This window comes from Asparagus officinalis, chromosome 5, assembly GCF_001876935.1.
Source record: "Asparagus officinalis chromosome 5, Aspof.V1, whole genome shotgun sequence".
Taxonomy (NCBI): Eukaryota; Viridiplantae; Streptophyta; class Magnoliopsida; order Asparagales; family Asparagaceae; genus Asparagus; species Asparagus officinalis.
In genome coordinates this window covers 110,509,733-110,520,768 of record NC_033798.1, presented here as the reverse complement: position 1 = coordinate 110,520,768, position 11,036 = coordinate 110,509,733, and the positions used below count along the sequence as shown (strand labels likewise).

At 35.1% G+C, this 11,036-nt stretch overlaps 1 protein-coding gene across 1 annotated transcript; it reads right to left on the bottom strand.

Moving 5' to 3' along the window:
* Window positions 1,228–8,217, bottom strand: LOC109840670 (zinc finger BED domain-containing protein RICESLEEPER 2-like). Its single transcript, XM_020409399.1, has 4 exons — window positions 8,065–8,217; window positions 5,313–7,306; window positions 5,094–5,218; window positions 1,228–1,490 (listed from the first exon to the last, which is right to left on the bottom strand). The coding sequence occupies exons 2-3, from the start codon at window positions 7,276–7,278 to the stop codon at window positions 5,094–5,096; spliced, it is 2,091 nt and encodes a 696-aa protein (XP_020264988.1). The 5' UTR covers window positions 7,279–7,306; window positions 8,065–8,217; the 3' UTR covers window positions 1,228–1,490.

Genomic DNA, 11,036 nt, shown 5'->3' with positions numbered 1-11,036 from the left:
GAGCTTTCGAGTGACTATGTACAAGGATATTTACTTCAATTATGCCAAGGCACCAATAATGCAATGAGGAAATTGAACTAGATATAGTGATCACAGTGAAGAAGCATCTACAACAACACCGATCAAATCTTTATCTCAAATGTTTAGGGTCGGCCACATGAATTCTATTTTTGCATTCCATTCTGTTATGGATCATCTCTTCCGTTAAGTTAGTCCTAATCATATTCTTCTTAATTGCTTCTAACCAAGTCATTCTAGGTCTACCTCTAGATCTCCTAGCCTTATTAGCTCTAATATTATCGTTTTCCTTAATCGGTGCACTAGGGGGTCTCCATTGTACATGACCAAACCATTTTAATATATTCTCTCATTTTATCCTCAATAGGAGCAACCTCTAATTTACTACTGATGCACCGGTGGAGAAACATCTAGGTCATAATTTTCTATATTAGCATATATGAAAGAGAACTGTCCTATGAACTAAAAAAAATAAAACGGAAACTTCACAGAAAAATTGGTTTTGATATATGATTTTGATCTATTGCATTAATGTTACACCGAGAGATTATTTATATTAGATCTGGTGCATACAAGTTGACTTGAAAATAGAGCACTGATTCAAAAATTGTTCTCTCCTCGATGCATTGTTAATGAAGTAATCCGGAATCAGCTGGCACTTCTCCACCTTCTTGTTGTTTGATTCGTAATTCGATATTTATCTGCGAAGATGGGATTAGTTTCAAAAATTATTTGAAAAAGGACAACATATATGTTGTAGATAACCTTCTTTAATCAAGTAAAAGATAGGGTAATTATAATGAAATTACCACAAGGAAGGCATAATACGTATGACCCATTTCTCCCCTACAGCAGAACTCATGAGATGTGAACATAAACGACTGGCGAAAGCTCATCTTGCTCAACTATCAAACATTTTCTTTCAGAACTTTCAGCATGCGACCGTGCAGCTATGTTCAAAGCAGTTATGTTCGACAATAGTACGATTTGCAGCGCTCTTAAATTGTTTCGCTCCGTACTTGTTGCTTCAAGAGTAATACAAGCAATAAGTCAGGTATTATCAAGTGATATCTTAAAATCCGTTTGAAGTCGCCCAGCATCGCAAGGCAAGTCACCGCTTCACAGACAGCCACTCTAGTATAAATTCTGCAATTCGTGAACTTCTGAATGCGCAAGCCTCAGAACTTTCCCAACCCAACAATATTAATAGAGCATAACATTCGTGAAATACACCATGTTCCACTGTCAAAATACATGAAGTTAAAGAGCAAAGAATCAATAACTTAGGGAAGGACTGAGGTGGAATACATCAATATTTTATCCTATTAACTACTGCTATACAGAGCACAATAAAAACCCTTGAGAAATCAATTAGAGGACGAATTCTCCATGGATACCACATGAAAGATGGAAGACATCTCAATTAGAAATCCAGATGCTGGCGATGGACGCACAACCAGAAAGGCTATTCCCTGCAGAGCCAAGAAGATAGTATCAGCAAATGAATTTAGGACCAACAAAGTCAAATTTTTGCAAAGTTACACCTTAGAAGAGATTAGCCAAATAAACTACAATGCAGATGGATGTGAACCAAGTTGACTTAAAAGACGTTAGTGGAACCCGTCCCTAAAACCATGAAGACTATTGTGAATGGCTCTTCAGTACAATAGCCTACAGTTTAATTAACATGTCAACATTTTTTCACCAAAATAAAAATAAAAAAAACAAAGCAAATACAGCAAGATGTCATTTTTAAATGTAATAACCTCTTGAACAGCTCTAAACAAGGAAATTAAGGAACACAAGGTCATGTTCCTGAAGATTATTTAGAATTTCAACATTAGCTGTAGATTCAACTGATGCATGGTCCAAAGTTCAATGATGGGATCACCTTTGCTTATGACTCTTGCAGATTCTATATCTATCTAACAGATTCACTAATTGCTAATAAGCAAAAAGATCTTAAGGACACATCCTTAACGAGATTAACTTGCACAATGTCCTTGAATAAGAGTTTGGCAATAACAACAAGACCACCACCCATAGCATTTCAACATGAGCAACACTTCTCTAGAAATCTTGTTAAAGATGATTCCTCATCCTGGAAACACTTCTCTAGAAATCATTGATAAACATGATTCCTCGTCCTGGCACGGAATCATATGCTCTCATCCTCTATCGAAATTGGAGACTTGGGAGTCACCAAAGGAGCAAGATTCTAAACTGAAAGGCGCCAAACTAAGTGGAATGGGTATGGGTACAAGTACTGATATAGAACACAACAATTTTATAAAAGATAGGGTACGGGGACACAACTATATACATAATGTATGTTATACATATTTATGCATTAAAATTAATAATTTACATAAGATTAATATTGTTTTTTCGTTACATAAGACCAATATATAAGGAATAGATGTGAAGTGTAATATAAACGTCCATGAAGTGTAAAAGGAGTGTTTTAATTTAAAACAAATATTATATAGTTGAGTATATGCCTGAACAAACATGTGTGTATATTTAAGAAGTATCCAATAAGTTTTGGTACAGGTACTGGTACGAGTTCGATAAGGGTACAACTTCCAAGAAGTACCCAGATAACATAGGGCACCAATTTTTCAAAACATTTAACAGATTCATCGCTGCTATCCACCTCATGTCAACCTCTGAATTAGTGCCAAGTTTCATGAGCAATGGGAACATTAATTACTGAAGAATTGGTCTCATTAAACAAGAGATCCAAATTGCACAATCATACTTTGAGTTCATGTTACCAAGAATCCTCCAAATTTATTCTTCTTGAAGAGTCTGCATGTAGGAGCATAGTGATAATAAGCATAAGGGAAACTGCATTTATCTTGTGTACTGAACAAGTCAAAAACCAAATCCAAGCATGTTCTCATAAGTTTGAAGTAATATGTGCTAATACCTTCCTCAGTCTGTCCAGAATAGGCCAGGATAGTTTTTTTTTTCAGCATACCATGGGGCAATCGTATGAGTAGCTATACAAAAATGTTTCATAATGTACAGTATGACGTGAAAGTGTAAGATCATTAAGCAGCATGTAAATTGTAAGAAACTAAATTTTCTGCCTTTGTTATCTTCATTGATGCCTCCAAGCTTCAGCTCTCCTTCAAAGTATGGCATAAACAAATCCGGCCTAAAATGACAATATTATAGAAGATTTTTTTCCACAAAATACTGGCCACTACTTTGAAGATAATTCTCAATTTAAAACAACAGCCAGATATTTGCTCAAGAAATGATCCCACTTCCTAGGCAACTTTGGTTCCAAGTCAATTTACCTAACATATCCACAGTCTCAAGGCCAACAAAATACACTAATATATTTTATAAGTGTTAAGTCAGAATAACACCTCAAAAGGTAGAAAAGAAAAGAAAAAAAATATAGGCAAACCAGGAAGAAAGCAACTTCAACAGTTTCTATCAACCACCACAACCTCCTTCCACGCACAAGGTTAATAGATTCAATACCAATATGTATCCCTGTGGCAAATTTTTAGTTCTAAACCACAAAGGTAATTGTGAGGATAAAAAAGCCATATAAAACTACAATCACTATCCAATTAAAAAATATTAATAAAACTATAAGCTTCAAGCATATTAACGTACAATGACTTATGATGAGAAACCTTAACCTAGATCATATGCTTGATATCTGACCTAAACAAAAGTCCATTAGTCAAATCATCACAAAAGACATAATCTCGCCAGCATTAAGAGTCAACCAGAAAATGTGACATGAGCATACAACTGTTAAACCATTGGTTTACTTAAACTTCCCAGTCATGTTTTCCATGTGAGTCATACGAATCCTGGACCACCATCATCTATATATCATCCTCTATATATGAACATATGGTGTAAAATATCAATCAATTTGTACTAACTGAATTAATGGTTTTAAAGTGTGAGGCAAACTTTATATACTATCCACGTGATCATGAAATTGATGCTTTCCTTCCACATTCTGCGGATACTACAACCCATGCTTTTCCTTCAAGGTTCTCAACAAAATGACCAAAATGTCCAGATCATGCAGTTACATCTTGTCATAAACCAGTTATCTATGTCAGAAATGCAAGCCATGATAATATGATGTGGTGTTCGTATATAGTATGTTTAAGTGGTGCCACATTCCACATGTTAGGAGACTGACATGCATGCTGCTTTTCCTAACAGTAAACTGTCTGCAAGTGTCGAAGAATTTATAAGCGCTTCAGTCATAATGACAGTTGAAAATCTACAATATGATGTGTCGCTAAAGAGGTAGTTGAGTACAGTTGATGAAGGCATTTGCATGAGAAAACTAAGGCCACAAGTTTGAACATGCTCCCAATTAACTAATTAGAAGAGCTTATCCTGTAGTTCTTCTATTGGAAGAGAAACAATGAAACAGGTGCTTAGAAGTTGCAGAAATCAATACATGGCACAATGAGTTATTAAAGTCACCTTCTAATTGCATAGCTCAGACAGCTAAAGAAAACCATCAAGAGTAGCTCGAGATCCACATCCATTAAAAGGGAGGGAATATATTATCCCAAAAAGGGTTATCTAAACCAGTCCATTGTCCATACAAGATCTTCATACAACTAAACAGTAAATAACAAGAATAAAAACAATAATAATGTCAGACATTGTCAAAAAAAGGGTCTTGGACCATCCGGAAATGGGTAGTGTTCTATGGAATTCAAGTGGGGTCTCAATGCCCTAGGCCTTAACACAGAATTGTTCTCAAACTTCATTTATAATAAATTAATGTTTGAATGGCTCTGCATGTACTCATTTACAAATACAACCAGTAAAAAGGACAGTGGAAAGAAAACAAGCACCAGAAGTTGCAGGGAACACATGCATAACGAACTAGATGGAAAATCTCTGTAACCTGTGCATGTGTACTTGTGTTTTGCACATATCTAAATAACAAGGAATGCCCAAGTGGCTGTCACTAAAAACTAATCTCTGAAAAAAATATTCGTACAATATAGAAATCAGTGAAGAGAAGTATTGACACAAATAGAGCTAAATATGTTCTCAACACAGTGACTTACCTATTGGTGGTGGGAGAATTCATCTCCATTTGCTGGTATCATGCACTCATCAACGTCATGTTCAATTTTAGCAGGTAACGGAACAATGGCGACATCATCTACGGCTATTGGAGGTTCTACTTGAACTAGAAAACCATAGTAAAGTAAGCAAAAAAAAAAAATGAAAGAAAAAAATAAAATAAAAATAAGCTATAAAATCAAATCTAAACATCGCTTTACCTTCAAATTCTTCTCTTAGCCAATCCTGTCCACAGATCAGTCCTTGGACAGTCACTGGGTCAAGGGAACTCAAGTACTGATTGAGCACTCTACTTTCACTGTCTATTGCAACAACTGATAAAGGAATCCCCAAAATATCACGAGCCATTATCGAAAGAACAGGATATTTTGCTGCATGAAATTTCCACCAAGCTAAGATGTTAAAGTTGTCCTCAGAGCCTTTGCATGGATAAACAGCTTCATCCAAATACAACTCCAGATCTGATTTATGCTGTTGACTTGATGAGGTCTCTTGAAGATATTGATCAAGTCCCCGTCGTGCATCAAATAACGTGCGGGAAGAAGGCTTAGATTCTGTACCAGCTTTCAGTTCAGCACTGCAACCACTATTATTATTTTCATCGTAGCAAAGAAATGCTTGGGTATTGGACATGTTATTTGAATGCTCCACATATTCATCATGGAGCTTCCCTAGATATTGCCTGATCTTTTCAATCTTCTCATTAGCTTTATGCTCATCATCGTAAATCTTATTGAAAAAATACTCAATTGACTTTAATTTATATCGAGGATCAAGAATTGAAGAAATTGACATAAGAAGTAATGTTGCCTCCCAGCTCTTTTCAAATTTCTCAAGAACTTGAGTAGCCATCGCTGAAATAGCAGGAAATTCACTGACTTTCCAAGTCTTTAGCAGCATATGGATACCACATATATCATTGAAATAAAGGTTTGATGTTGGAATTTTTGCCCCAGAAAATTTCTCTATGGCATGATAGAACACATATAAGCACTCGGTAACAGCTTTAACAAGATCCCACTCCTCAGAAGATAACGAATTTGTGTACTCACTATCACTTTCAGCAAAACAAGTGAAGGCACCTTGAAACTCACATGCAGCTTCAAGCATCAAGTATGTTGTTATCCAGTTATTCTGATCATCGCAAACTAATGCTTTTTGTGGGGCTCCAACTTTACCCGCTGCAATCTGGAACCCGTTTAGTGTAGCTTGTGAAGTCCTCACATATTGCACACTATCCCGAACTTTACTTATTATATCATGCAAAAACCCCGTAACATCTTGTGCAGTTGCATACAAAATCGATGCAGCAGTCTGCACATGGAAAAACTCACCATTTAAAGGGAAAGCCCCCTTCAACAGAACGAATTCACGAAGATCTTTGGCCACAATATCATTCTCATTACAATTATCCAAAATAACACTAAACAACTTTCCATGTAAATTCCAATCAAGCAACTTCTCAGCAACAATCTTACTCATCTCCTCACCTGCAGTCTGACTTTCAACATGCAAAAAGTTCAGAATCTTCTTCTTAAGCTTCCAATCATCATCAACATAATGGCAAGACAAACACACATACTCAACATCTTCACTTGATCTCCACATATCAACGCTGAGGCTAACTCTACAAGGAAGTCTCCCAAGCAATTCCTTCAACTTAACTTTCCCACTCTCATAAATATTCATACAGTCAGCCCTAACAACATCATCAGATGTCAACTTGAACTGTGGCTGAAGATTCTTAACAAATGCCTTGAACCCGACATGATGAACTATAGTAAAAGGATACCCATGCAAGATCACCATACGGGCAAGATCCTGTCTACTCAATTCCTGATCAAAATGAGATAGATCCATACTTGACCCATCATTTCTCACAACTAATCTCCTAACAAGCAATTTCTTCCTCTTTCGAACTTTTGTGTTGGTACAAGTCGCAAGGTGGTTCTTTAAGTGGGTAGTGCCACTTCGGCTGCTAGCTGAAAGCTCTTTCTTGCAATGGTTACAGATTGCTACAAAATTTCCATCGGCTTTCCGTTCTTTTGTGAAATCATTCCAGACTAAAGATCTCAATCTTCTTCTTGAGGCCGGCTCATTACCGCCCATTTGGATTGCAATTGCATTGTCAGTGCCGTTTGCATCCATATTGACAGTTTCCGTCATGATATTTCCAGAATAATTCAAGCAATACCTAGCGAGACATCAAACAACTTGCATAAAAAAGAGGTTATCATTGTCAAGAAAGATAAACCAGTGTTGAATCCAAGTGTTAAGCTAAGAAAAAGGCGATCGTTCTTGTTAATTTTAGGAGCAACACCAGCGGTAAACCCTATGATTTTGAAAAGAAACAAACAAATACAGTTTCCATCCATGCAGACAGCTTCAGTCATGTTGTTTGTAGAACAATTCAAGCAAAACCTAGCAAAACTAACCAATTGCCTTGACAAAAGCAATTATTATTATCAAGAACGAAATTTTATAATTTTATGAGCAACCAGCGTTGAATCCCAGGATTTTCCAGCAATTTTGACAGTTTTAGATTGTTTTTTTTTAAATAATTCAAGAAATACCAAGCAGAAAAATCAACCAATTTCCATCAAAAAAGAAATTTTAATTGCTAAGAATGATAAATCAGCTTGGAATCCAAGTTTTAATTCTTGATTTCATGAACAAACAGCTTTAAACCCTAGAGTTTATCAAGAACGGCTGGAATCCAAGTTTTAATTCTTGATTTCATGAACAAACAGCTTTAAACCCTAGAGTTTATCAAGAACGGCAAAAAATAGCTTAAACCCTAAAAAGTTTTTGAACAAACAGCTTTAAACCCTAGAGTTTATCAAGAACGGCAAAAAATAGCTTAAACCCTAAAAAGTTTGAGAATCTAGGGTTTTGAGAAGAAAGAAGAGAGGAGGAGTTCGAGAGAAAGAGAGGGAGAATTTGAGGACTTACTTTGGTGGAGGGAAGAAGAAGTTGGCTATCGGATTCGGGTAGAGGGGTTGTCGCTGGAACCGACCGCTAAGGGATCCGCCGTCACCGTTGGGTTGGAGGAAGAGGATAAAGGTTTGCGTTTACCCGATCCGAATCTTTACCCAGATATGTCAAGGGTTGCGGTTCGCGAGGAGAGGTTATTTTTGTGTGGCAAGTATCTGAGCGAAAATAATAAACTAATTAATTAATATTTCCTTACTATGCTAGGAATTAGGATTGTCTTGTTCTTATAAAGTTTTTTTTTTTTATTAAATCTGTTCGTCAAGTACGAAATTAGTGTATGTAATGTAACAGAGTTTTATAATGTTTCAAGTAGCATTTTATGAGATAAGTACATCACATTACTTAACATTTACGTATTTACACATGACATATTATTGAAGAATTTTAAAGAAAAGCGAGTAATAATTTTGTTTCTTACTTGTTTGTAATTCGGATCTTTTAACAAAATCTTTTAGGGGCTGTTTATGTTTTCTTTTCTTTTCTTTTTTTTAAATTCTTAGCTTGAAAGATTACTCTCCACTGGAACTGATAGCTACAACCGCCTAAATTAGCGAGAAGCTTAAACATGGAGGGAATTGGATAGAGCTTGACTACTTATGATTTTTTTTGGTCACCTTAGCCTTCTATTTGTCCAAACAAATAATATAGCATTTTGAAAGTTCATGTAACCCATTAGCCATAGTAATTTAAAGAAGAAACAAAAGCCAACCTAGACATGTTCTTAGTAGAACAATGTTTATTGGACATGTCTTAGTAGAACAAAGTTTATTGGGTACTTTACTAACGTGCCCAAAATGATCTAAACTAGATTGGCTACGGTTTTGACAAGACAAAGCCAATGTCCGAAGTAGAGATTCTAACCACCCAAAACCAAATAATAATAATAATAATAATATACCAACCAATGACATTCATGGGTGGACAGAGGATTAATTTATAAGGGAAAAATATTTCCAGCCCCCAAAAGCCAAGAGAACTTGCTTCCCACCCTCAAGACTTTGTCAACGGGTGTTTTGCCCCTAAAAATAAAGATTCTGTTCTCTGAGCCCCAAAACACAAAACCCAAGAGATTAAAATATGTGAAGACCATAATACCCTTCTCTCTCTCTCTTTTTTTTATTAAAATATGATGAGTATTATTTTATTATTTTTATTTTCTCTCTCTCTTTATCATGATGTACTGAGATGATAGTTGAAATGATTGATGATGATTATTTTATTATTTTTGTTTTTTATTATTTTCGTTGTTTGTATTGGGAGATTGTTAAAGTTACGGGTTAATTGTTAAGGTTACGAGTTAATTGTTAATGTTACGGGTCAATTGTTAAGGTTATGGATCTCTCTCTCTCTCTCTATCATGATGTTACTTTGATGATATTAAAATGATTGAAGATGATTATTATTTTATTATTTTCATTTTTTATTCTTTTCGTATTTTTAGAATACTAGTTGGATTGCACGTGCAATGCACGTGGTAAATTTTTAATTTATTCTTTTATTATTGATTCATTTCATTAAGATTTATTTAATTTAAACAATGTGTCAAACGTATGGATAGAATTTAAAAATTCAAAAGGATTGAATAATGAAATTATATTTATGTATCAACTGGGTGATAATAGATTCTTTGCATCATTAACAATAGAAAACAATGAATAATTTTATAAAAGAATTTTATTTGATATACAACATTGAGTTTCAATCAACCAATGCTACCTATATACAGATGACAGTAGACGACCTATTTAATCATAATAATCCAATATAAATGTTACTAAAATAGTAGCATCAATTTTTTGCTTTAGTCCTACTTGTTTCTATCTACTCAAAAGAAATAATAGTCATGCAACAAACAGTAGAGATACTATAAATATCTCTCTTTATCATTGGATATTTTGAGCTTTAATGGTTCTAATTTTTTTTGAGCGGTAAGCTACTTATGCCTATTAGGGGCGTGAGATTTTCTGATTACATGTCTATGAAATTCATCGAATCAAAGTAAATTGTAAGATGCTAAAAAACTACGAAGATAGTATAAAGCAAGAATTTTTGAGAAAGCAAAGAACCAAAGATTCATACTCTTAAGATAACACTTCTATCATTGATAAAATCAATTGCAGATGAAACCAAAGGAGAAAAACCATGATACTATAACTAAAAAGAATTTCAGATTTGTTTTTACAGATATGGATCAACTTTAATTAATATTTCTCCTGTAGAGTTCACTCTCAAATTGGGCTCCAATAAGTTTCTTATTAGAATAAAATTTAGATGTTGCATAGATCCACTGAACATGTCTTATCATAGGTAAAAAACAATGACATATTAAACTATCGACCCACCAAAGCTTCTTTTGAATCATTTGCTACCCGTGTGTTTTTAGTAAGCTGCCTGCATTTTCGACTTGTCCCGATGCATGGCGACGAGAAGGGTATGCTAAGCAACCACTTGTTCTCCCTTCTTTACCATCTAAATTAAAGTTTTCAAGTACGAAGTTTAGTAATGACATACTCAACTACCAGATTGTCTTTTGACATTACCAAGAGCTGGTGCCTACCCAGGGCTAGGTCCTGCTCCAGAAAACTACCAGATTGTCTTTTGACATTACCAAGAGCTGGTGCCTACCCAGGGCTAGGTCCTGCTCCAGAACCCTATATAGAAGATAAAAAATGAGTACCCAGGGCTAGGTCCTGCTCCAGAACCCTATATAGAAGATAAAAAATGAGCAATGTGTTGTTATGATTGAGAAAAAGAAATCAAAACAAATGAAAATCTATCTACAAGAAATTAAGCCTATATGTGCAAGACTTACAAGAGGTCGTGGAGGAGTGCTAGCAATTTGTGATTGATGATACTTCAATATCATTCAACATCTTGCTTGAGAATTACAGATATCTAAACCTGTCATCAGCACAAAATTCCTCGTCAAC